Source organism: Geotrypetes seraphini, chromosome 3 (genome assembly GCF_902459505.1).
Source record: "Geotrypetes seraphini chromosome 3, aGeoSer1.1, whole genome shotgun sequence".
Classification (NCBI taxonomy): domain Eukaryota; kingdom Metazoa; phylum Chordata; class Amphibia; order Gymnophiona; family Dermophiidae; genus Geotrypetes; species Geotrypetes seraphini.
Window position 1 is genome coordinate 194,290,442 of NC_047086.1, and position 27,142 is coordinate 194,317,583.

At 44.0% G+C, this 27,142-nt stretch overlaps 1 protein-coding gene across 4 annotated transcripts in view; it reads right to left on the reverse strand.

Moving 5' to 3' along the window:
- Positions 1-767: 767 nt before the first annotated feature.
- COL2A1 (collagen type II alpha 1 chain) overlaps positions 768-27,142 on the reverse strand; it is a 226,507-nt gene continuing 200,132 nt past the window's right edge. For 3 of the 4 annotated variants that reach the window (XM_033938909.1, XM_033938908.1, XM_033938910.1), the window contains 9 exons: positions 25,837-25,944; positions 22,209-22,262; positions 21,888-21,995; positions 21,280-21,333; positions 20,052-20,159; positions 12,679-12,967; positions 10,304-10,491; positions 8,199-8,441; positions 2,027-2,173 (listed from right to left, as the gene is read on the reverse strand). In XM_033938909.1, coding sequence (XP_033794800.1) covers positions 2,027-2,173; positions 8,199-8,441; positions 10,304-10,491; positions 12,679-12,967; positions 20,052-20,159; positions 21,280-21,333; positions 21,888-21,995; positions 22,209-22,262; positions 25,837-25,944 — 1,299 coding nt within the window. Of the gene's footprint in view, positions 2,174-8,198; positions 8,442-10,303; positions 10,492-12,678; positions 12,968-20,051; positions 20,160-21,279; positions 21,334-21,887; positions 21,996-22,208; positions 22,263-25,836; positions 25,945-27,142 lie in introns of all 4 variants that reach the window. The other variant, XM_033938906.1, reaches the window with a different exon arrangement.

Genomic DNA, 27,142 nt, shown 5'->3' on the forward strand with positions numbered 1-27,142 from the left:
CCTGTATTTCTGTAAAACTGGACACAGGATGTGAATTATTCTCACAGTTCTCTAGTTTCAAACTAACCTGAGAACTGTTTGGAGGGGAGAACATTTTAATCATGAAAATAGAAGCATTATAGTATCTTTTAAGTAACTTTTTTATTTGTGTTTTTTGTCATGAAATATCCTAGATAAAACATCATTCAACAAAGATTACATCATAGGACAAAAAGGAATACAAATAAAAAAAATTCAAATATGGTTTTGTCTGTTTTTAATAAAAAAAACCTTTCTACCTTTATTGAGCACAATAGAGAAGATCTGTGTATGGCTGGATGATGAAGAGGATTATTTGATAATTTGGGTCATCATTGGCCATGGCTCCCTTTGCTACCTTATTTAAACTTAGTATTGTGAATTTTTTAAAAAAATCTATTTTACATTATGTAACATTTAATTTGTTCTTTTTAACACTTCCCCTAAGCAATTGCTGTTTTTTTGTTGTTGGAGGCAAAAAGATGATCTAGGACTAGGTAAATCTCGGTTTAACCCTTTCAGGACCATAAGGATCGTAGGCCAATTTTTGTGGTTTTGACGACATTTTTATGGTAAAAAGGGCTTGCAGATGCCAAAAAATAGATTTTTTTTTTGTGAAATATCATTATTTTTTTTTAAAAAAATCACACTTCTGGCTTATGGACAGTGTGGCAAGTGAATCTTCTCGTCAATCTGGCAACGACGCTAATGAATGAATGTCGGAACCAGTTTGTTTACATAAAGGCAGTATCATATGGAATCCGTACATATCAAATTTAGAACTGTAGACTATCCCAATCAAAATTTATAGGATTTTAAAGTTATGGGACAAATATGTCCCTTGGTCCTGAAAGGGCTACTGTGTCTCTTCTTCCTTCTACAGAAGGCTTACCTGCTTTCTCCCCTGCAAGTTTACAGCAAAGAGGTTTTTTCAAAGCAAGATTTATTTAGATATTTGATCAAAATATGTTAGAACAATAGATTAGTTAGAGAGGGCTGGGCAGACCAAGTAATTCTTCTGATCACACCGTTTATGTTTGCAGGGATTCCCATGCCTTGCCTTTGAGTGGTTCCAACCACTTTTTGATCTGGTTTATTTTATTCACTCCTTCTTAAGCCTCCACTGCTACAGCTGTGAGATATTTCCAGATGTTAGGCCACAAATAAGCAGCCATTCCTAGGTTCCTCTCGTCTTCCTCACTAAATTACCCCATGGAAGTAGGAATCCAGAAAACCATCTTAAGCATCTTTATGTCAGGGCGGGAGAGGTAGGAAGGGAAGTGAAAGTGATTTCCTTTCAGAAAATTCCAGTTCCTTTCTCTGCTTCTGTCTGTTCCATTCACCTTCAAAACTTCATTATTTTTTGGTTGTGTACTTAGCATGAGGTAGCTGAAAACCAGGGAAGGATTTTTACATTTTTATTTTGCTTAATACTTCCTTCAACTTGGTTGAAAGAAAACATAAACAGGCACAAATGTGTGGGAAGAAGTCTGTTAAGTCTTAGAAGTGTGAACGTTTCCAACAAACTCTTTAAAAATGAAACCCCAAATCATCATGTACTTTCCAAAAGGTTTATATCAACCGATGTTAAAAAAAATACAGAATTGTTTTACAATAGCACCATTTTTTTGTTCATATAACTATACATAGTACTCCTGCTGATACACAATGTAAAGAAGAAGAGAGGGATTGTTAAATTTGCACTTTTGCATTTGGCATTTTGGGACGGTGACAGGGGCGGGAGACTTTAAACATACCAGTTAGCTTCCCTACGCCACCCAACCCATGAATCTTAAAGGAAGGCAATAAATAAATAACACCATGATTTTATTTCGCAGTTTGCCCGGCCTTAAAATCCAAAATGTAGGCAAGTGGATGATTAGAATCATGGGACAGGTTCAGCCATTCAGTGCAGAAGTCCTAGGAGTGATTGGAAAGTACTCAGGTCTTTCGGGTTGTCTTTACTTTTATACTTAAATGAGTTGGATTTTTGTGTCGAGTTTAGTTTTTATAAAAAGCAGACTGGGCCAATGTCAACGCCAAATTCCTGGTCAGCTCCACCAATATCTATAGGAGCAATGTCAATGATAGGCAGGCGTGATGTCTTCTGTGTTCGGTATTCAATCACTGTCTTACCCCATTTGCCAGTGTGTTTCTAGGAGAGAAAGAAGAAAAAACAAATATGTAAGAGCATGTCGGGCTATGGCTTTACAAGTGGCAAATGAACAAGTCACCCTGTTTGAAATGGCAAGATGATCTTAAACAGCACCTGCTGCTCTTTGAGTTTCCATGGTAATGAAAAATGTGTATCTTATAGCCATACTGATTCTGGGAGAAGTGGATTCCTTGCAGGCTGTGATACTGTTTATTTATCCAATATAAGAATAATTCAGATGATATTCCACACTAGCCATCAAGAACCTACAGATCCTTCCTTAAGCTGTGATGATACTTGTAATTTGGACAGGTGTTACGCTCAGTGACATAGTAGGGGGGGGTGTGAGGTCCACCCTAGGAGCGGTCTTTCTAAGGGCGCGTTACCCCTCCTCTTCTCTGCCTTCTTCCATATCTTTTTTTACTTTCCCGGCATGAGGTTGCTGCCTATGTCGTCTCTTCTGGGACCTAGGAAGTGATGTCAAAGGGTGAGCTGACACTGACATGGACATGCTGCTCATACCAGAGAAGTTAAAAAGGTATGGGAAAAGGTAAGGGGGTGCGTGCGTGCGTGGCAGGGAGGACGGGGAGAGGCGCCACCGCCCTTATTACACCACAGGTTACACTAGTTTAGGAAGAAGTGCTAGAACATACACAGAATCCAGTTTGGCAGGAAAACCGATACACAGATCATTGGAAGCCTTCAGCTTACATATGCAGTTAGCTACTGACTAAAGACTTTTTATCTGCTCCGGTTTACACAAAGACTATTAATCTTTTACTATACTTTAAGATTCAAAGTTCAACTTTATTTTCCTTCTTCCCCTTGGGCCTCCAGTCTAATTGGAGGTAGCCTCCGTTGAGCTGTATCGCAATAATCTTTACTCTGTACGGTGTCAGCATCTATGCTGGCCTGCCCAGAGTGTCAGCAAAGGCTCCTGGGATATTATATTAAACAATCCAAACCCTAGGAATGTCTGCAGATAGAATGAATAGTCCCTACCCATATTTTACATGTCTTAAGCCCAATGCTTGGGAATATCCTTCAAGCCCTGGACTTTCAAAAGACATGGTAAAGATAGGTGCTTGAGTATAACAAAGGAACCCAGACAACATGGCTCCATGTACCAGGTCTTCAAAAGGATCACACCTCTTTGTCAGTGGAGGACCACTAAATCAAACAAATACTAAATTGTGATACAGACAGATACTGGAAAACACCAGAACAGGGAATTCAGATCTATAAAAAACAGGCTTCAACCCCCTGCCTTAGACACATGCACACTGAAGATGCTTTGTAACCAAGTTATGCTCTATATTTGCAACAAACTTATTTCTATATAATAGAAGATCAGTTAATAACAAAACCTTCATGACCTCATCTGTGACAACATTTGGGACGCCCTCATGGTCACTGAAACCTGGCTCCAAGACAACGATGGGATAGCACTAGACGAGCTGTGTCCTCCAGGCTACCAGGCCCTAGCCTGCTCACGCACCACAGGGAGAGGAGGCAGAGTGGCCACCATCACCATCACCATCACCGCCGCCACACCAAAACTGATAAACACTATCAGTGCTCCCACCCTAGAAGCTCTTGCCTTCACCATGGGCCATAAACACAAAATTGCTTTCATTCTACTCTACAGAGCCCACACTCCCAAGCAGAAGCCCTAGAGTCCCTCCTCAAATTCATCACCGAGCTATCCATCTCACACAAACAGGTGACCATCCTGGGAGACTTCAACTTCCCAGACAACCCCAACACCTCAGGAATGAATGACAGCTTCCTCTCCCTCAACGACTTGGGATTCCACCAAGCTGTAACCACCCCACACACTTAGCAGGCAACACTTTAGACTTAATCTTCACACATGGGGACCTGACTGCAGAGCCTCAACAAACAATCTGCACCACTACACCTATCCCATGGTCAGACCACCAACTCATTGAGTTCTAACTCCTAATTGAAACTATCCCAGCCCCGTTGAAAGGCCCTATCCCACCCACCCAACATCGAATCCCCTGCTCAGTCAACCCTACAGTCATGGCTGTAGGCATTCGCAATCTAAACAAAACCTGCACCGAACACCCACACTCCATTGACCTAGCAGCCATCACTTGGCATTCCAACATCCAGTCCCTCTATAACAGCCTCGCTCAAACAAAAACAACACGACTAATCACCAACAAACACCCTGCCCCCTGGTACACCAGCAACCTACGATTCATAAAGAGATCACTGAGGAAAGCAGAAAGAACCTGGATCAAACACTCAAATTCAGAATCCAAAACTCACTGGGAAAACACAAAGCCGCCATCCTAGAAGCAAAGAAAGCCTACTATTCTCATATCCTACAGAAAGTTCCAGCTAGGTCCAAACAACTGTTCACCCTTACAAACCAACTCTTCACCAACGCTCAAGGGAAAAAACAAAACAATCCAACTGAACTTGATAGTGAGGCTCTCTCTGATTTCTTCCAGTCCAAGGTACAAACCATCCACAATAATCTTGACACCATCACCAGCATGAACCCCCCACCAGCATACCCCCAACCTAACCCCAATACTCTATCCTCTATCACCCTATCCCAATTTTACATGGTCACCCATGCCGAAGTTCTCGAAACCCTGAAAGAACTCAAACCCTCCGGCACCATCCTCAACCCCTGCCCATCCAGCCTCCTACTATCCACAGAAGATGCCATGGCAGGATCTATCCTCCCCATCATTAACTCCTCCCTCTCCACGGGGACAGTACCACTCAGCTGGAAGTCGGCTATTATCAAACCCACACTCAAGAAACCCACCCTCGACCTCAACGAACCTAGCAACTACCAACCAGTCTCCAACCTCCCATTTGTCTTCAATCTCCTAGAATGAATAGTGCTCCGCCGCTTACATCCTTTCATAGAAGAACAAGCGGTCCTGTCTCCCGCACAATCCGGCTTCCGAAAAGGCCACAGCACAGAGTCAGTACTCTTGGATATCATAGATGACAGTTGGTCAATACTTGACAAAGGCAGCGATGCCCTACTGGTCCTACTTAACCTCAGCACTGCCTTTGACACTGTCGACCATCACCTCCTCTTATCCAGACTCTGTGACCTCGGAATCAAGGACTCAGCCCTTCAGTGATTCACCTCCTTCCTTCACCAAAGAACTCAAACAGTCCTACTAGGGCTGACCAAATCTGACCCCAAACCTATCAAATATGGCAGGGGTGTCCAACCTGTGGCCCGAGGGCTGAATATGGCCCCATGAAGTATTTTGTGCGGCCCCGGTCGAAGGCAATGCAGTGTTTTCCTCTGCTGGCCCCGGGTGTTTACCATCTTGCCAGCTCCCTCCTCTGTCTTGCTGCAGCACTTGGTGTTTGTGCAGCCCCAGAAAAACTTTTTTCAGCCAATGCAGCCCAGGGAAGCCAAAAGGTTGGACACCCCTGAAATACGGTGTTCCCCAAGGCGCCCTTCTACCCCCCCCCCTCCTTTTTAATCTCTACATCAGACCTGTCCTAGATATAGCCCAGAAGTACAACATCAAAATTCACTCTTACGCCGATGACATCCAGCTGCTCCTCCCACTAGGCGAAAACTGAGCATCCCAAATTGAGAACCTCCAACTCTGCCTCTCTTGACATAAAAACCTCGATATCAAACAACAAACTACAGCTGAACACCTCCAAAACTTATGGATTAGGAAAAAAAGTACCAAATACATACGCCCAACTCTATCATGGGACTCCACCTCACTAACAGCAGCAGACCAGGTACGCAGCCTAGGAGTAGCATTAGACGGCCACCTGCCCTGTCCACCCACATATCTCAAATAGCCTTCACCTCCTTCTACTACCTCCACCAACTGAGAAGAATCAAACCTTACATCTCCAAATCTGACCTAGCCCAACTCCTCTACGCCTATGTTCTTTCCAGGATGGATTACTGTAACTCCCTATTTAATGGAATTGCCAAAAAGATCTCAAACTCCTCCAGTGCGTACAAAACGAATAATCTGCCTCCTACACAACTTCAACTACCATGACCCTATCTCCCCAGCCCTCCACACAGAGCACTGGCTCCCGATCAACCAACGCTGTGCTTTCAAGGCCCTGGTGAAAGCACTTAAAGAATCTACGCCACCAGCCCAGCATACATAGGATCCAAGCTAACCCTGTACAACCCCACCCGCCTCCTCCGCTCTGAAACGGAGAAACTCCTATGTATCCCCCCCAGGAAGGTCTCTCCAGTCAGAAACTGCCCACAAACGCTCCTACAGCCACTTCATCCCCCATCTCTGGAACCAACTGACCCCACAAATCAGACTACAGAACTCTCTGATGACCTTCCAGAAAGCAGTAAAGACCCTCCTCTTCAACTGAAATTCTAACTGCAAACTACCCCTTGACCCCCTTATATTCCCCCTCCTTTCTGCACTCTCCTGTACTTAAGAAGCTGTATAGTCTTTGAACTGTCCAAAATGTACTTAAGTTGCTGTATAGTCTTGTACTGTCCAAAATGTTTCCCATTGTGAATGTTGGCTTGTAACCCGTTCTGAGCTACTGGGAGAACGGGATAAAAATCGAAATAAATAAATTAAATAAATATACTTTTCTATACCACCCCTGACTGTTGTCTATTATTTTACTTTCCACTGTCTCTTGACCCAATAATCTAGGCAAAAATACAAAAGATTACATATGGCACATCATCATCTGGCATTTCATCACTGAGCCAGTTCATCATGTGACATTTCATCACACATTCAAGCTATGGGAGGAGTTCAAAGGGCACTAAACGTGTTAGCATGCACTAACTACTAAAGATGAGCATTATATTCCTATGGGTGTCTTTAGCGGTTAGCATGTGCTTACATGTTTGTGTGCGTTAATACATTTGCATACACTAACGCACTTGGTGCCATTTGATGAATTCCCCCTAAATGTATTCAAATTCTCTGCATGGAAAACTTGCAGTAAATGGGAGAGTGGTATGCCAGCATACATATATTCCTGTTCTTATGTACCTAAATATAAGTCTCGCTGTGCATATAATTTGAATGCATTTAGCTTGAATATGTGATGAAGTATTGTGGGAAGAAATGTCTCTGTGATGGTCAGGTGTCAGTTTAAGGTGATGAAAATGCTGTTCTGAATATATGTCTCAAGAAAATTTAATGGGTAAGAAGCTTTAGCAAGGCTTATATTTATGAGCAAAAGAACACATAGGGGTGTGTGCAAGCCTGCCCCCCCCCTCCCATTTGCTGCAAGTTTTCTGTGCATATAATTTGAATACATTTAGCTTGAATATTTGATGAAGTATCATATAGTGAACTGGCTTGATGATGAAGTGTCTCAGTGATGGATTTTCAGGAGTGTGTGGCACAGTGGTTGGAGCAACAGCCTCAGCACCCTGGGGTTGTGGGTTCAAACCCTGCAGTGCTCCTTGTGACCCTGGGCAAGTCACTTAATCCTCCACTGCCCCAGGTATGTTAGATAGATTGTGAGCCCACCGGGACAGATAGGGAAAATGCTTGAGTACCTGATTATCAACCGCTTAGATAACCTTGATAGGTAGTATATAAAAACCTAATAAACTTGAATTTGTGATGAAGTATCACCAAACGATTTACTCATTACCTGGAGACTTTGTTCGTCTGGTTTTCATCCTCTTCCAGCCTTTTCAGTGATAATACCTTGCCAGGGATCATACATCAAGGCTTCTTCTGACCATTAATTTGTTTGTTTGTTTATTTATTTCCAAAAAATTGATATACCACAAGTCATCCACTGGGACAATTATGCAGTTTACAATAAAAACAGGATAAAAGCCAGGAACAGAGATCTGGCCAGGACTCAAACCCAGGTACTCAACATAGCAGCGCACAGTACTCGCCACTGAGCCACCTCATTAGCCCATTACTGACTTTTTCATTTGATATAATCTACCGCTTAACATGGCCGAGGTTTTAAAGTGGTTTACAAACACATAGGAAAATAAGTTTGCAGCTCTTTCTGCACTTTTATAACCTACCTTGCAGCCATCTTCCAAGGCAGTGTACGTAAATCGGCTATTGCCCTCTGCTCTGATCTCTACATCATTGGATCCCTGTAACAAGAGAGCCTTCTTCAGACTGCCCGAGGCTTCATCCATGAAGGCAACACTGTTTTTACAGTAGTATGTGATGTTCTGAGAGGCGTCCATGGACAACAGGCGTAGGAAGGTCATCTGGATGTTAGCCGTGTTGGGTGCAGAGCTGTCATCACCATAGCTGAACTACAGAGGGAATGATTTGGGAAACAGATTAGGATTTGCAAAGACTATGATGTGGAAGTTTGGAAAGGTGGTCTTTTTTGGGGGAGTACTCTAGTTTATTGAGTACTTCCCATATCACCCTTCATATTACATCAAAGCAGTATGCAATAAAAAAATTTAATCAACAGCCAACAAGTTAACAGTTACTCATATTACATATAGAGATAAGCATAGACTATGTCCAACATATAACAAATAAATTAATTAAAAAAAAATAGTGCAAAGAATGAAATATGATTCACCCTTTATTTCAAGGTCAATATGTGTGCAATGACCAAGCCCTCCCCTTTCCGCCACCCTATTAATGCCACTCCCTGTGCATTTTTCTAATTCCCTCCATCTCCTGCTGCACATTCACAATGCATCTGGATAGAAGGATGAGGGACAGGATCTTAATGCACTCTTTAGCTTTTTGACAAAGAACACCTAAAAAGGGCACAAGATGGACAGCCCCGAGACTCAGGCCTACATGTCATCTAGTCACACTTCACTCAAGCCCAGGCAGGGAAAGAAGATGGCTAAGTAGTAGCAGGAGTGGTGAGATAGGAAAACAAAAAAAGAATAGAGGTACGAAAGGATGCAGGTCATAATACAAAACCAATTGGAGCAATTGCGAATATATTTATCTAAAACACTTCACAGTACTACTGATAGAATTTAAAATTAGGGGATCAATAATCAAAGTGATTTAACTGGCCAGAAATGGCACCTGGCCAGTTAAATCGCTTGGCCAAGGCTAACTACTCATTTTCAGTTGGTACTGCTGAAAATGTCCAGTTAGCGCAAAACAGGCTATTTTGGAGGCATTCTGGGGGTGAAGTCAGTTCTTGTCTAAGTCCTATTTTTATGTGGTGCCAGATAGCCAGCTAAGTGATGAACTAAACTGCTATGGCAGGGTCTCTCAAACTTTTTTTTAGCTCCGGCACACTAAATAGAGCAAATATTTTTCGGTGCACACTAAAAGGAGCAAATGTTTTTGTGGCACCTTATAAATGAAATTATAAAATTGTGAAACCAAGAAAAAAATTTAATTTGAGAGTTATTTATTTAAAGTTCTTTAAGCTATGTATGGTTAATTGTAACAACAGTGAAAATAAAGTAAAACAGAAGTGTTAATCAATGCAATGGATATGCTTGTTTTTGAGTGCAAATTAATTCAAAACGTGGCTTGATAGTCAACAAGCAAACATGCATTTCATCATCCAAAATCTGCAGTTGTTCTCTTTTTTTTCGATTTAATATCTGTAAGAACTGAAAATCCAAGTTCAAAGATAAGAAGATCCAAACGATAACAGTGTTGATTATTTTGTTGCTCAAGTTAGGATAACTACTGCATAAAAAATGAAAATTAAATTACTTGTCCTTAGTTTTCAAGTACCAATCACATCATAGAATGATGCTTGTCTGAGCGGTTGTATTCTTATGCACACAGACACTCATAACATTAATGACTCTTGCATACGTGATCTATTCTAGTGTATACTTAAGAAGGGATTTTTTAAAAATAAAGTAAAATTCTAGAATCTCTCGTGGCACACCCGGAATCTCTTCAGGACACACTATGGTTTAGCAGGCTCCATAAACCAGGAAATTCAATGCCTGAGCCTAGACATGGCTCGGCATTCCAAGCATAACACCAGCAGTGGTCAAAAAACGCTGAGTGTCATCAGCTGAATATCAGCCCCTAGACCCTTGGCAGAAAAGAATGGACTAACTATTGAACATCACAGCAAAATATTCAATATCAGTGAAACCAGAAGCAATTGGGTGGAAAACCAGAATGATTATTCTATTAATGGTAATTACTGGAAGTTGGAACTTACATGGAAGCCTCCATTAATTGTCTCCCCAAACCAGACATGTTTATTTTCCTTGGTCTTGCTGGTCCACCAGTTCTTCCTGGGTATTTTGGCTGGGTTTGGATAGACACATGTTTCACCAGTTTCCATGTTACAGAATACCTTGATGGCATCCAAGGTGCATCCTTGATTAGGATCAATCCAATAATTGCCTGTGATAAGTATATAGGAATTGTTAATGGTGTGTGTCTCATAAGGCTGACAGAGCTGCAGGGGTTTGCTGATCTGGTGAAAAGAGGATCACTAGATACAAAATAAGTACATGTATATATGTAAACCACTTTGAATTTGTAACCCCAAAAAGGTGGCATACAAGTCCCATCTCCTTTCCCCTTTTCCTTAGTATTATTATTAGAAATACTGGCTCAGCAAATTTCTTACAGTATCTTGTTTGTTATTCAATAGATAGTATTTCTCTTTAGAAGCAGAAAGATAGTATTACATTATTATTATTTGGGGGGTGATGGAAAACAACATTTTAAGCATGGTCAGAATAGACATAGAGGGCAGTGGTAAGAACAAAGTTGAGAAACATAGAAACATGATGGCAGATAAAGGTCAAATGGCCCATCCAGTCTGCCCATCTGCAGCATCCACTATCTCATCCTCTCCCTAAGAGATCTCATGTGCTTGTCCCACACCTTCTTGAACTCAGGCACAGTCTTTGTCTCCACCACCTCTACTGGGAGACTAGTCCACAAATCTACCACCCTTTCTGTAAAAAAGTATTACTCCTGAGCCTATCATCTCTTAACTTTATCCCATGCCTTCTCACTCTGGAATTTCCTTTCAATTGAAAGATACTCACCTCATGTGTAATCATGCCACATAGGTATTTAAACAGCTCTATCATATCTCCCCTCTCCCGCCTTTCCTCCAAAGTATACATATTGAGATCTTTAAGTCTGCCCCCATATGCCTTATGATGAAGACCACAACCATTTTAGTAGCCTTCCTCTGGACTAACTTCATCCTGTTTATATCTTTTTGAAGGTGTGGTCTCCAGAATTGTACACAATACGTATTCTAAATGAAGTCTCAACAGAGTCTTATACAGGGGCTTCAATATTTCCTTTTACCCACTGGCCATTCCTCTCCCTATACACCCAAGCATCCTTCTAGCTATCACTGTCACCTTTTCAACCAGTCTGACCACCTTAAGATTATCATATATTCTTTCATGCACAAAATTTCATCACCCCTAAACTGTACCATTCCCTCAGGTTTTTGCAGCCCAAGAAGAAATCCAATTACAATGGTCAAAACCATTAAAGTTCTTGGAGCTATCCTCGACAGTAAGCTAACTTTTCATCAACAAATAAGTTCCATCATGCAGTAATGTTATTATAAGTTAAAAATGATTAGATCTGAATCATCTTTACTTGAACCATCATTTCTTATCATTCTTCAGTTCAATCATTTTTATTAATATTTTTGTTACAGAATATAACAGACAGTGACCACGTAGCTATGAGATAACCCAGCAGATTGCATATACAATCGGCATTCTAATTCATTCCTTTATTACCTCACACTTAAGATTATTGTAATGCGTTATATCAAGGAATTACTCAAACAGAGATATGAAGACTACAGACTATCCAAAATACTGCAAACTTCTTTCAAAGGCAAAAAAATATGATCATGTCACCCCTCTACTGTATAAGGCCTATTGGTTACCAATTAAACATAGAATAACTTTTAAAATTCTTCTCACCTTTAAATTTCAGCAAAATAAATGAGGATATATGGATCGACTACTTATCCTTATTTAGTGGGGTTAGCGCGTCAGACATTTCATCACGCGCTAACCCCCACGGCCAGCTAAAAAACTAATGCCTGCTCAATGCAGGTGTTAGCGGCTAGCACGGCAGGCAGTTTAAGGCGCGGTATTCCGCGCGTTAAACCCCTACCGCAGCTTGATAAAAGGACCCATATGTTCTGGTCAACAAAATCTTTAAACTGTTCCATCTTTAAGACAAATAATATATGTTACTATGCATAAGACTATATTCCCCAGAATAGCTCCCACATTCTGGAATGCTCTTCCATCCTAGTTGCGACATGAAACATCATTAAGAAAATTTAAGTCCAGCCTTAGAAGTTTTTTTATTTAGTAAAGCTTATGACTTGACACTGAGAAGACAGCCTACTTTCCCCTACAGCTCTACATTGGGAAAATTTTAGTTCTGATGTCTGGGTAGTGCTGCAAAAATTAGTGGGGGTGCTCTAACACCCATAGAGTTGGTGCCTATGTCTGATACCAGTTACCACATGGACTATCATAGTAAGTTAAAAAAGCATTGTGCAGTTATATTAGGTTTCCCACTGGAACGTACCACTCTTCCAATCAGGATGGCACAGCTTCAGGTCACGGCAGGTGCGAGCGGGGTTCTTCTTGCTACCTTCAGGGCTTCGAATGCTCTCAATTTGGTTGTTGAGGGATTTCAAAGTGGCATCGACCTCTACATCATGCTGGCGAAGGCTATTGGAGGCTTGGTCAGCACGCATGTAGCGCATAGGATCAGGGGCTTTCTCAGGTTGAGACAAGCCAGCAAAGGCAGACAGGTCAATGCCAGGACCTGGAGGACCAGGGGGACCAGGAGGCCCAGGTATACCAGGAGGGCCCTGTGGAAAGAAAAAAAGCACAGTTACTTACCGTAACAGGTGTTATCCAGGGACAGCAGGCAGATATTCTTGACTGATGGGTGACGGCACCGACGGAGCCCCGGTACGGACAATTTTAGAGTGATTGCACTCTAAGAACTTTTTAGAAAGTTCTAGCTCGGCCGCACCGCGCACGCGCGAGTGCCTTCCCGCCCGACAGAGGCGCGCGGTCCCTCAGTTAGTATAAGCCAGCTAAGAAGCCAACCCGGGGAGGTGGGTGGGACGCAAGAATATCTGCCTGCTGTCCCTGGATAACACCTGTTACGGTAAGTAACTGTGCTTTATCCCAGGACAAGCAGGCAGCTATTCTTGACTGATGGGTGACCTCTAAGCTAACAAAAAGAGGGATGGAGGGAAGGTTGGCCATTAAGAAAACAAATTTTGTAATACAGATTGGCCGAAGTGACCATCCCTTCTGGAGAATGCATCCAGACAATAATGAGATGTAAAAGTGTGAACTGAGGACCAAGTAGCAGCTTTGCAGATTTCCTCAATAGGAGTGGAACGGAGGAAAGCTACAGATGCTGCCATTGCTCTGACTCGATGGGCCGTGACAGAACCTTCCAGTGGCAGTCCGGTCTGAGCATAGCAGAAAGAAATGCACGCTGCTAGCCAATTAGACAACGTGCGTTTAGAAACAGGACGTCCCAATTTGTTCGGATCAAAGGACAGAAAAAGTTGGGGAACTGATCTGTGGGGTTTCGTACGCTGCAGATAGTAAGCAAGAGCCCTTTTACAATCCAAAGTATGCAGAGCTTGTTCCCCAGAATGAGAATGAGGTTTTGGAAAGAAAACCGGTAGAACAATGGATTGGTTGAGATGAAATTCCGAGACAACCTTGGGGAGAAACTTTGGATGTGTACGCAGAACCACCTTGTCATGATGAAAGACCGTAAAAGGTGGATCTGCAACCAGTGCATGAAGCTCACTGACTCTCCTGGCAGAGGTAAGAGCAATAAGGAAAAGTACCTTCCAAGTGAGAAATTTGAAAGGAGAAGTAGCTAAAGGTTCAAATGGAGGCTTCATTAAAGCTGAAAGAACCACATTGAGATCCCAGATAACCGGAGGGGCTTTAAGAGGTGGTTTCACATTGAAAAGCCCACGCATGAACCTGGACACCAGGGGATGAGCTGAAAGAAGTTTTCCATGGACTGGCTCATGAAAAGCTGCAATGGCACTGAGGTGGACCCTGATGGAAGAGGACTTCAGGCCAGAATCAGACAAAGAAAGAAGATAATCCAACAACGTCTCCACCGCTAGGGAAGTGGGATCAAGATGATGAAGAAGACACCAGGAAGAAAACCTCGTCCACTTTTGATGGTAACATTGTAGAGTGGCTGGTTTCCTGGAGGCATTCAGAATGGAACGAACGGGCTGAGATAAAAGAGTATCAGTCGAGTTCAGCCCGAGAGATACCAAGCCATCAGGTGTAGAGACTGGAGGTTGGGATGCAGAAGGGTTCCCTGCTGTTGCGTAAGCAGAGAAGGAAACAGAGGAAGAAGAAAAGGTTCCCTGGAACTGAGTTGAAGTAGAAGGGAGAACCAATGTTGCCTGGGCCACCTCGGAGCAATCAGAATCATGGTGGCTCGTTCCCTCTTGAGCTTGAACAAGGTTCTCAACATGAGAGGCAGAGGAGGGAAGGCGTACAGGAACAGATTCGACCAGTCGAGGAGAAAAGCATCTGCTGTTAGACGGTGTGGAGAGTAAAGTCTGGAGCAGAATAGGGGCAGCTGATGATTGTGAGGAGCTGCAAAGAGGTCTATCTGAGGAGTGCCCCATTGATCGAAGATAGACTGCAGAGTCACGGGATCGAGTGTCCACTCGTGAGGTTGGAGAATTCTGCTGAGTTTGTCCGCTAAGGAATTCTGTTTCCCCTGAATGTATATAGCTTTCAGGAAGAGATGATGATCTATGGCCCAAGTCCAGATCTTCTGGGCTTCCTGGCATAAAAGGCGAGAGCCTGTCCCACCCTGTTTGTTGATGTAGTACATCGCAACCTGATTGTCTGTGCACAACAGAAGGACCTGAGGAAAGAGAAGGTGTTGGAAGGCCTTGAGGGCGTAAAACATCGCTCTGAGTTCCAGGAAATTGATTTGATGCTTCCTTTCCTGGGCTGACCAAAGACCTTGAGTCTGGAACTCGTTCAAGTGAGCTCCCCATGCATACAGAGAGGCGTCGGTGGTGATGACTAGTTGATGAGGAGGCTGATGGAACAGAAGACCTCTGGATAGATTTGAGGATACCAACCACCATTGAAGAGACTGACGAAGAGATGATGTCACAGATATGTGTCGTGAGCAAGGATCCGACGCTTGGGACCACTGGGTAGCAAGGGTCCATTGAGGAGTGCGCAGGTGAAGACGGGCATGAGGTGTGACATGAACTGTGGATGCCATGTGCCCCAAGAGTACCATCATTTGTCTTGCTGAGATGGACGGCAGAGGAAGCACCTGGTGACATAGAGACTGAAGAGTCTGGAGACGATTGGATGGTAGGAAAGCTCTCATGAGGAGTGTATCCAGGATCGCTCCAATGAATTGAAGTCTCTGAGTGGGAATGATATGAGATTTGGGTAGATTGATCTCGAATCCCAGAAGTTGCAGAAACTGGATGGTTTGGTTGGTGGCCAGAAGGACCGCTTGGGCAGAAGTGTCTTTGATCAACCAATCGTCCAGGTAAGGAAATACATGCAGGTGGTGAGAGCGTAGAAAAGCCGCCACCACAATGAGACATTTGGTGAATACCCTTGGAGATGAGGCAAGACCGAAGGGTAGCACCTTGTACTGGTAATGACAATGATTGATCATGAATCGGAGATATGGTCTTGAGGTTACATTGATCGGTATGTGAGTGTAAGCCTCTTTGAGATCGAGGGAGCATAGCCAGTCGTTTTGATTTAGAAGGGGATAAAGGATGGCTAAAGAAAGCATCTTGAATTTTTCTTTTACTAGATGAATGTTGAGATCGCGAAGATCCAGGATGGGTCTGAGATCTCCTGTCTTTTTGGGAACTAGAAAGTAGCGGGAGTAGAATCCCTGCCCCTTTTGATCTAGAGGAACTTCCTCTATAGCGTTCAGAAGGAGGAGGGATTGGACCTCCTGAATAAGGAGGGCTGATTGAGGACTGTTCAAAGCAGACTCTTTTGGCAGGCTTTGAGGTGGGAGAGTCTGAAAGTTGAGAGAGTAGCCGTGGCGGATGATGTTGAGGACCCATTGGTCCGAAGTGATTACTTCCCACCGGCTGAGGAACAGAGAAAGTCGACCTCCTATTGGTTGAGGCAGGAGAGCAGGAATAGGGATACTGGCTATACTGCGGAGAATGAAGTCAAAAGGGCTGTGACTTTTGCTGAGGAGGTTGTTTTACAGCTTGTTGCTGTTGCTGTTGTCTGGGAGGCTGACGTTGCTGTTGCCTCTGACGCCTAGGTTGTTGAGCAGTGGTAGGCAATGGACGGGCTGTGAAACGGCGTTGATAGGCCGATTGCTGCCTGTATGGTCTTGGCGGAGGAGGCTTCTTTTTATTCTTGAGCAGGGTATCCCAGCGCGTCTCATGAGCAGAGAGCTTTTGTGTGGTTGAGTCCATGGAATCCCCAAAGAGCTCATCCCCTAGACATGGGGCATTGGCTAACCGATCTTGATGGTTAACATCAAGCTCGGATACCCGAAGCCAGGCCAAACGACGCATAGCTACTGACATTGCTGTCGCTCTGGACGTAAGTTCAAAAGTGTCATATATGGATCTCACCATAAACTTACGCAATTGGAGAAGAGACGACAAGCATGTATGAAAAGTGGAATGTTTTCGTGAAGGAAGATATTTCTCGAAAGAAGCCATGGTGGTAAGGAGATGCTTTAAATAAAAAGAAAAATGAAAAGCATAATTACTAGCTCTATTAGCTAACATAGCATTTTGGTAGAGCCTCTTACCAAATTTATCCATGGCCCTTCCTTCTCTGCCAGGAGGGACAGATGCATATACACTGGCTCCTGAAGTCTTTTTAAGGGTGGATTCGACAAATAAGGATTCATGTGGTAGTTGAGGTTTGTCGAACCCAGGAATGGGAATTACCTTATATAGAGAATCCAGTTTACGTGGGGCCCCTGGGACAGTTAAAGGAGTCTCTAAATTCTTATAGAAAGTTTCCCTCAAGATGTCATGAAGGGGAAGTTTCAAAAATTCCTTTGGAGGCTGATCAAAATCAAGGGCATCCAAAAAAACTTTAGACTTTTTGGATTCAGCCTCCAAAGGAATGGATAAGGACTCACACATCTCTTTCAAAAAACTAGAGAAAGAGGAAGTGGCCTGTTTGGAGGATGGGTCAGGGACAGCCGAATCCTCCTCCTCTGAGGAACATTCTCCTTCAGAAAGAAAGGGTTCCTCTGAGTCTCCCCACAGATCAGGGTCCCTTACATGGGAAGAATGGTCCCGAGACTCAGGTGTCGACGTTTGCATGTGTCGGGTTTTGCGCATCGACTTACCCGACCTCATCGATACCGTGTCCGGAGAAGTTAACGGACGCACCGGTGCCGAAGTCTGCACCGATTGATGGTGAGCTCTCGGCTCCGGTGCAAGAACTGGCATCGATACCGAGGAGGTTAGGTGAGGCGGTACCGAAACAGTGGAAGCGGTTAATACGGGTTCCACAATCGGTACCGATACAGGTTGTTCAGCAACCGGTACCGATGGCTCGGTGCGAACTGGCACCGGAAGGTTCGGTGTCATGATAGCAGGAAGGAGTCGTTCTAATTGCTCCTTAAGCTGCACCTGAAGGATGGCCGTAATGCGGTCATCGAGGGATGGCACCGGTACCGCTTTTTTCTTCTGCGGTACCTGCGGTGCCGCTCGACGCCCCGGAGATGAGGAGCCCGATGTCGAGGGACTCACCTCTATAGGGGCGGAGCGCTTCCGCTGGCGTCGAACCGGCGGCAGGATTGGGCTCACTGCACTCGAGGCCGGAAGACGTTCCAGCGGGGAAGGCTTCTTAGCCGGCTTACCTGACTGTTGGGATGCCGGTGTGGAATCACGCGGCGTCGAAGACGAGGGTGCCGACTGAATCGGTGCCGAAGCCGGAGTCGAAGGAACGGGGTCGGACATATCGGCACCGAACAACAATCGCTGTTGAATTAAGCGATTTTTTAATGTTCGTTTTTTCAAAGTAGCACAGCGGGTGCAAGAAGAGGCCTGATGCTCAGGACCCAAACACTGTAAACACCAGTTGTGTGGGTCCGTGAGAGATATAGGCCTAGCACACCGCTGGCACTTTTTAAAACCCGGTTGAGGGGGCATGAAAGGAAAAACGGCTTCCGCCAAATCGAAGGCCGAGGCTTCGATGGTGGCAGAAGGCCCCGCCGGGGAAAACCGAAAATTGAAGAAAAAAATGAAAGATTTTTTTTTTTTTTTTTTTACAAAATGAAAGAAAGAAAAAAGGCAAATTAAGCCAAACGTTTACGCGAGCGGGAAGGCAAGTTATGAAAAAATTTCAACAGCCGTTGAAAACGCGTCTTCTTAGCTCCGCGGAAACTAAGAAACTGAGGGACCGCGCGCCTCTGTCGGGCGGGAAGGCACTCGCGCGTGCGCGGTGCGGCCGAGCTAGAACTTTCTAAAAAGTTCTTAGAGTGCAATCACTCTAAAATTGTCCGTACCGGGGCTCCGTCGGTGCCGTCACCCATCAGTCAAGAATAGCTGCCTGCTTGTCCTGGGATAAGAACAAGCAACCTTTGTTAGAAAGCAATGCCATATACAATGTTCAGCTTGAAATGCTGTCACTCTCTCCTGTTATGCACTGTCTAATTCAGGCCTAGATTTTCATTAAATCTAGGAGCCAGCCAAAAAAACATAGGCACCAGGGTCTAAGACCTTTCTCACTTCTCTCACCCTTCCAACATTGTCCCTAGTGAAGTTTGACATATAAAAATAAATCCTTTAGATGTTTTCCCTATTATGGGCCTGTGGGCAAAGAAATTTTAATAAATCAGTTCCTTAAAGTGCCTCTGCTAATCAATTGCAGAAATTAATAGTCTTCCTTCCCAAAGTATGCTGTCATCTGGGTGACAGCACCCTCTAGATAGGTGCAATTGCCCTTTTTTTTTTTTCACCTATCACCATATCTTGGGTCCCCATCAGTTTCTTTCTCATACCCCCTTCCCACAGCCTTCACCCAGCCTGTATGTGTCTCTCTCATACCTCCCTGCACAACTTTCACTCATTTTGTCTTTCTCATGCCCTTCTCCAGCCTCAGACAATTTTATATGCACAAAAAAGATTTCCAAATGACCTTGGGGTAATTTTGTAAGACTTTTTTTTTAAAAAAAATGAGCGTCATAGTCAAATAGCCTCAAAAGGCACCTGCTTGGCATCTCAAACTAGTTGACCTGTTGTACAATTGCCCTCTACTTTGTGATTGAAATTTGATATTACTGCGCCATTCCATATGCTAGGAATGCTGGTAGTGGACACCCATGTTCCCTACAGGAAACTCTGCCTTGAGGCTTTACACCAATTCGCAAATAAAAAGCAAGAGTATATGTTGTTTATGAAAGCCTCAGTTTGCATAGATTTGAAAATGCAATCTATATTGTTATTTCCCTTCCACTACCTAAACACATCCTCAGGCCTTTTAGCCACTGGTGTTGAGACCTGCATAAACTTCTGCAGATCAAGCGCTTAACATTTTTATTTAGACGAATTAGCCATGTCAACAGGCATTTGCCTAGTACATGGTATTTGACAGTTTGTTTCTCAAAGGACTTCCAAGTACACAGTCAAATGATGCTGATTGACCAATAACAATGCTGGACTTTTTTCAACCATAATAGTCTAGAAAAGTCAACTCAGTACAGGTGAAATATAACTACCATCTTGGATTTTAGTGTGTGTTTCTGTACCTCATCTCCTCAGTATTCTTATTAAGCTCCACCAAGGTAAGAGCTTTGTGATATCATGAGATCTTGCCCAATCATAGAAGAAAGAGACAGATTCTCAATCATCAGACCTATTCTTATAAAGCTATTTGCAATTTTTGGGCCTTCACAGCAAGAGTAATACTTACAGAGGGGCCAGTTTCACCACTACGACCACGGGGACCAGGAGGACCAATAGGACCAGGGTGACCATTAGAGCCTTCTTTACCAGAAGGGCCAACAGGACCTGGGAGACCCTACAGAGAATAAGACAGCAAAAATAAGTGCATCAACAGGATTCAACTATCACCCAACTCAACATCCCTACATTTAAAGAATATTTTTTTAAAAATAAAATCAAACTCTTTACGCAAACTTGTACTAACTGGAATAAGTCACGGCAAAGACTGGTAATGTGTGTGTGAGTGTGTGTGTGTATATATATATATATATATACAGTGGTACTTTGGTTTACGAGCATAATTCGTTTCAGAAGCATGCTCGTAAACCAAATTACTCGTATATCAAAGCAAGTTTCCCCATAGAAAGTAAGGGACCACCAGCAGCGGCAATTCTTATGTTCTTAGGTAAACAATCTCTTAAATGTGTTGCTACTGTTGACAATCCAAAATAAAGTGAGCTTTTAAACAATATCCTTGAAGTGTTGTATAATCAATATTAGTATTAATTTGTAATGTTTTAATATCCAGTTTGAACAAGCAAATCAAAGTGGTTTCCAAAATTAGGTCAATGTGTAAGCTTGAAATCTTGTGGTGGCCCTCAGAGCTTTCTCGTATTCACACTGCAGCCTTTTACATGAAAAAGGTCGGAAACCACTGCTATACTGTGTAAAATCTGCACATATGGGCCTATGTTACTGCACTCTGAGCTGGAATAATTACACCCAATTTTCCTGGTATCATTTTCAAAAGGCACATAGACATATAGCTCGCCTCTATGAAACAGACACAGCACGTGTGCCTATGTATCCTCTTTTATAAAAGTACTCTCTGTATGAGGAGGGTGCTGACTGTATACATGTGTGTGTGTGTGTGTGTGTGTGCAGTATGCACTGTTACTGCATATCTATATACATGTGAGCAAGAAGCATCTAGGATTTTCCAACTGTACTGCAATGAGTTTTCTCAGACTACTAGTGTCTAACAGCTTGAGCGTGCTGAAGTGTTATTGTGCAATACGTGGTAATTAATTTGTATTGTGTAATGATAGGGCTTTGATTATTACTATGTAATGATGATGGTCTGTCAGACTGGTGTTTTGGGGGCATGGTCTTTCTCTTCTCCCATGTTATTATCCCACAGAGGATATGGATCATATGAGTGCCAAATGCACCATATGAAAATGGGTTTCACTTACTCTTGGACCGGCAGGACCAGCAGGCCCAGTTGTACCTTGATCACCAGAGGTACCCTATATAGAAACAAAAGCAAATAAAACAGGAGATCATCACTCATTGTCAGCAACGCAATAACTGAGAGCATCAAGAGGAGCTTTGCTAATTAATTACCCAACAGCTTCTGCAATTCTGAATGATTTCTTAGATATTTAGATATGCACGTCTCAGAAGGATTCTAAACTACGGAAAGTTGCGTGTAGCTAGTCTGTCACAATGCCATGTTCTGCTTGGGCTCTAGAGCAGCATTCGGCTGTCCCCTGTACTCAGGAACAGATCCCTGCAAAGGCCTGCTGGATTGGACTCAGGGTCTGGGGGAGCCCCTTCTCATGATGTAGACTGGCTTTGCATATAAGCCTACCTATACAATCTGGTGGCTGCAGCTGGAACGGGAGAGAAGCCCCCCCCCCCATCTACTATTTGGCCAATGGGGCCCATAAACTTGTGATCCATCTCTGCCTATACTGCAGTTTCTAAGATTAGGCAAAAGCATGTGGAATAGAGAAAGTTATTCAGGCTATACACAACTTAGAGCTGATGCTTGGTAATTGAAAGGATGATCAATACTCACAGGTGGGCCAGGCAGACCTTGGAGTCCAGTGAAACCTCTGTGACCCTTCTGACCTCGTTCACCAGCTTCACCAACTTCTCCCTTATCACCACGAGGTCCTTGAGGCCCCTGAAAAGAAAATTCAGCAGGTTTATAAATCCTAATAATTGGAGAGCCCTTCTGTAGGTTAATACAATCTGCGCAATTTCTGTTACATAACCATCCTTTTTTTTCTGTTGATAATACTTCTACTAAACACAGAATGAAGTTACATATGACAACATATAATTTTACTTTGCTGATTATCATCAAGAATATAATTTTGCAACACATTGTACTTACTGGTATGCCTCGAGCCCCAGCAGAACCTGCTGGGCCCATTGGACCTTGAGCTCCCTAGAGAAAAGAAAGAGAAAGAATGAGAACGTTCAATGCCCACACTCATAATGGAACAAAGGGAGAACAGTGATAGAAAATCTGTCAACATTGTAGACATTGCAAAGTAGATTAGAAAATTTCTTCACAAAGACTCTGCAATGTCACGTCGTGGAAGAAGGAGTTAGTAATAGCAGATCTTATTTATTAATATACCCTAGATTTTTTTTTTATTTAACAGTTATGGAAGCTGGGTTTTCAAGAGATAAGGGGGTTGGACTTTGGCTGAAATTTGGATATAAAGTTTTCTCTGAGGCTGCTGTAGGGCCAAGGGAGGGAGATTTTTTTTTTTAGGAAGGGCTATGATTTGAGCAAATTCAGGAGTAGCAGGATATAATAGTTACATATACTGCTCCCTATCCGAAATAAGGATGGGTAGAAGCATAGGAGCCAGCTCTGTAGGTGTAGCGGATGCTTGAACACCCCCAATATTAAGCAAATTCTTTGACTGTATCCAGGGAGGGCTAATTTCTGTTGAGTTTAGCACCACCAATCATTTTGAAAAGTTGGATCCTATGGGAAGAAGCTTTAGATATGATAGCTGAGATTAATTTACAATTTCGGTCTTTATGGCAGATATTTAACTTGCATTTCAATGCTTTTAGACTGACATAAGGAAGCATATTTTCTTTCAGGATTAGAAGTGTTATGTTTTGAGCAATATGTAGATCGCTCTAAAACAGATAAGGGACATATTTTGGATCTGGTGACTGGCCTGAAGGATATGCTCATACATATAGAATTTAAAGTAAATCTGCCTTGGACAGATCATTGGCTTGTTTCTGTTTCATTGTTTTATGTAAAGTGAATTAGGAAGAACCAAGAGGGGGAAGAGAGTGGTAGGACTAGGGGCTTATAAACTAAATAGTTACTAGATTAGTTTGTGTCCCATGTAATCATTACAATGGCAGGTGATATGAATCTGGAATCATTGGATGAAGACCTGGGAGCATAAGTTTTTTAGGTGTTTTGGATGAAGTGCAATGTTCCCTCTAAGCCAGTGGTCTCAAACTCGCGGCCCGGGAGCCACATGCGGCCTGCCAGGTACTATTTTGACGCCCTCAGTATGTTTATCATAATCACAAAAGTAAAATGAAACAGTTTCTTGATCATATGTCTCTTTAGCTATAAATGACAATATTATTATTAAGACTTAGCCAAAAGAAAAGATTTATTAACTATAAAGAGTTTTACCTCATGCATAATTGTCATTTCTTTAATAAGACATTCACCTATTTTTTTTCTGAGGCTTTCTGAGACTTTCAAAATACTGAAAGGAATCGACAAAATAGAGCAGGAAAAAAATTTACAATGTCCAATGTGACACGGACAAGAGGATATGGACTGAAGCTAAGGGGGGACAAGTCCAGGACAAATATCAGGAAGTTCTGCTTCACGCAACGAGTGGTGGACACCTGGAATGCTCTCCCAGAGGAGGTTATTGTGGAATCCACCATTCTAGGATTTAACAGCAAACTAGATGCACATCTCCTTACGAGAGGCATAGAGGGATATGGGTGACTAGAATTACACCAGGTGTACACCTGGCTGGGCCTCTGCGTGTACGGATCGCCAGACTTGATGGACCGAAGGTCTGATCTGGAGATGGCAGTTCTTATGTTCTAAGTACCTACAAATCCAAAATGTGGCCCTGCAAAGGGTTTGAGTTTGAGACCACTGCTCTAAGCTGTATGAGAGTCATCTGCCCGTATTCCTTCTGGGAGGGGTGAATGCTTCACTATCACAAGGAACAGGCAGGGCTGTGGAGTCAGTACTGGAAGCAATTTGGGGTGGAGTCGAGTTGCAGAATAAGGCATTTTGTGCTAATTACAGACCAGCAGTCAGGGCTGTAGCAAGATATATGCGGGTAGCACTGTTGCACAGAGGCAGGGGTAAAGGCTGAAGCACAGAGCACCTCGCTGCCTCCCTTCTGACCCCTTCCCCCTAGGATGCAATTCGGAGTCTTTGCCTATCTCTTTCCTGCTCCTCCCTCCTAGGGTCTGCCTCTCTTTTGAGACTTCCATTTGTGGGTGAGGGACTATGTTTTGCGGGTGCAACCAGGGCAGGATTAACCAATAGGTCAAGTAGGCATGTGCTTAGGACCTGAAATGGTTAGGGTGGCCCGATGAAGGACAGCATCAATATTGTTTTTCCAAATGGCAATGGGCCCCTCCAGCATCGATCAGCAATGCGGGCCCCTTCCCCCAGCTCCCGATCAGCAATGCAGGCCCTCCATTGATGGAAAGTAAGACAAGCAAGCAACGCAGGTAAGAAAGGCAATAGGAACTGTAATATTGCAAGCGGTGCTGCTTGCCCAAAGCTTCCCTCTGATGTAGCTTCCTGTTTCCGCCTGGGCACATGATGGGGTGGGGCGGGGCAGGGGGGCCCAGTGTACTTGTGTGCCTAGTGGCCCTTGATAAATTAATCCTGCCCTGGGTGCAACAGTGCTCTGCAGAGCCTCCTGCTCAGGCACGTTCCAGGCATTGACGAGTCCCACCTCCTTTAATGCACACGTAGTCAGGACCTGGCAATGCCTGGACGTGCTTGAGTGGGAGGCTCTGCAAAGTGTAGCTATGCTTGCTGGGCATAGTCTTTTGCTTGCAGGTGAGGGGTTTAGAAAGGGGTGGATTTTGGGAAGGGGGGACTGAAAAGTAGAGAAGCACTGTGCATTGGGAGGGGGGCACCATGGTGTGCGATTGCATAGTGTGTAGTTATAACTTGCCAGTAATGAATCAGTCTTTGTTAACTAAGATGCTAGATGGGATTGTTTGTTCTCATATTTCAGATTTTGGGGATGTACAGATGCATGCATGTATTCCAAACATTTACATAACATGTATAGATGTGAGCATTTGTGTTATAGAACTATGCCCCACTGATGTGCACCAAAGTCTGGACACATCCAAACAATAATGCTTAGCAAACATATGAGTAGTAAAATGTATCACAAACTAGTGTGTCTCCTGAGATTTCAGGTGTGCCGCGAGATGCTGGGGAGGAGGAAAGGTGCTGGCTCTGGCTGACTGCCTACAGGATATGCCTCTCACGGCGAGAGGCACATCCTGTTGGCAATCAGCCAGTGCCAGCGTCTCTCTTTCTCTTCGCACATCTTCCCTGCTGGCCCCCCACACTGGTGGCTCAGAGCCCGTCTGGAGGGCCTTTGCACATGTGCGGATGTCGGCATGATGACATCATGCATGCGTGTGACATCGCACCAATGTCCGCACTCTTCCAATTGCCTCAAGCCACGGCTACTACGTTTAGTGTGCCACGGCTTGACAAAGTTTGGGGGACACTGGAGTAGTAGAGCAAGCTGCACTTTTACAAACTGCAACCCATCGCATTTAAGCTCAAGGTTATAGAAAAGCATGTAGCCAGGATATTGTCATTTACACAGGCTGTGCATACATTGGCATATATGTGTGTATGACAGTACTCTGATTGTTTTTGTGCTTAAATGTTGGCTCCCAATTTAGAGAATTACCCCCTAAATGCTAAAACCAAGGCAAAGATTTTCTCCAGTGAAGATACTTACAGCTTCACCACGGTCTCCTTGCTTGCCAGTAGGACCAACAGGACCAGAAGATCCAGGTGGGCCAGGAGCTCCAGGTGCACCAGCAGAACCAGTCTCACCACGGTCACCCTATTTGGAGATAAAAACTTAATTGGCAAGACATACTGCACTTTGAAGTCATGTTACACGCTCATTAGAATCTTACATTATGGTTTCCAACTCATAGGAGAAGCTGTCCAGCATTCTGATGTTACCTACCACTTATGCAATTGAGGAACAATCGATGGAGAATATCACTGTTGACATTTCAAAATGATTGGGGTTTCCAAACACAATACCAATTAGCCCTCCCTGAACACTGGGGATGCTCAGCACCCACTGCACCCAAAGAGCTAAGGAGGATAAACAAAATGGGGGGTGAGGAGAAGGGTGAACACACTAATGGGTTGTGTTTGCAGATTGTATAGTCTGTTATTCAGCCAGATATGGGAGAAGCCACTGCTTGCCCTGGATAGGCAGCATGGAATGATGCTACTCTTTGGGTTTTTGCCAGGTACTAGTGACCTGGATTGGCCACCTTGAGAACGAGCTACTGGGCTTGATGGACTATTGGTCTGACCTAATAAGGCTATTCCTATGTTCAGGAAAGGGAAGGGTGGATGAGCTATGAAATATATCTGAGGCCAGTGGCGTACCAAGGGCAGGGTGGGGGGACAGACCGCCCGGTTGCACGCCCTAGGGGGGGTGCACAGCTGGACAGGTCTGGAACCTCCCACCTTACTTTTCAACCTGCACCTCACCTCAGCGCGGCTACCAACTCCCCGTACTTATTCCGGAGCAGAATTGGCAGCCGCGCTGAAGTGCAGGCAGGTCCCGCGGTAACTACTTCTGCCACCTCTACTCCAGAAGAAATAAGTGATGTCGGAGGGGGGTGGACTGGCAGCCGAAGTCATCGTGGGACCTTGATGCAACTCCCTGCGTCTGCCGGTCCACCCCCTCCGATGTCACTTACTTCTTCCGATAGAACTCCCTCAGTCTCCCCTTGAACTCATTAAGCTAGCGGAGCGGGCGGATTACAGTGGCGCTTGAGAGCGGGAGGAGAAGGAGCGCCGCTGCGGTTCCACGGTGCATTAGCATGAGGCGAACAGGGATGATGCTCGGCGTTGGGCGTGCGGAGCAATATGGAGCTGGACTCTATCATCGAGGACAAGACGATCGAGCTGATGAACACTGCAGTAATTGAAGGGTTGTCCGGGTGATTTAGGGCTCTGAGGGACCACCGAAAGGAAGAGCAGAGAGAGGCACCCTCACAGCTCCAGTCATCACA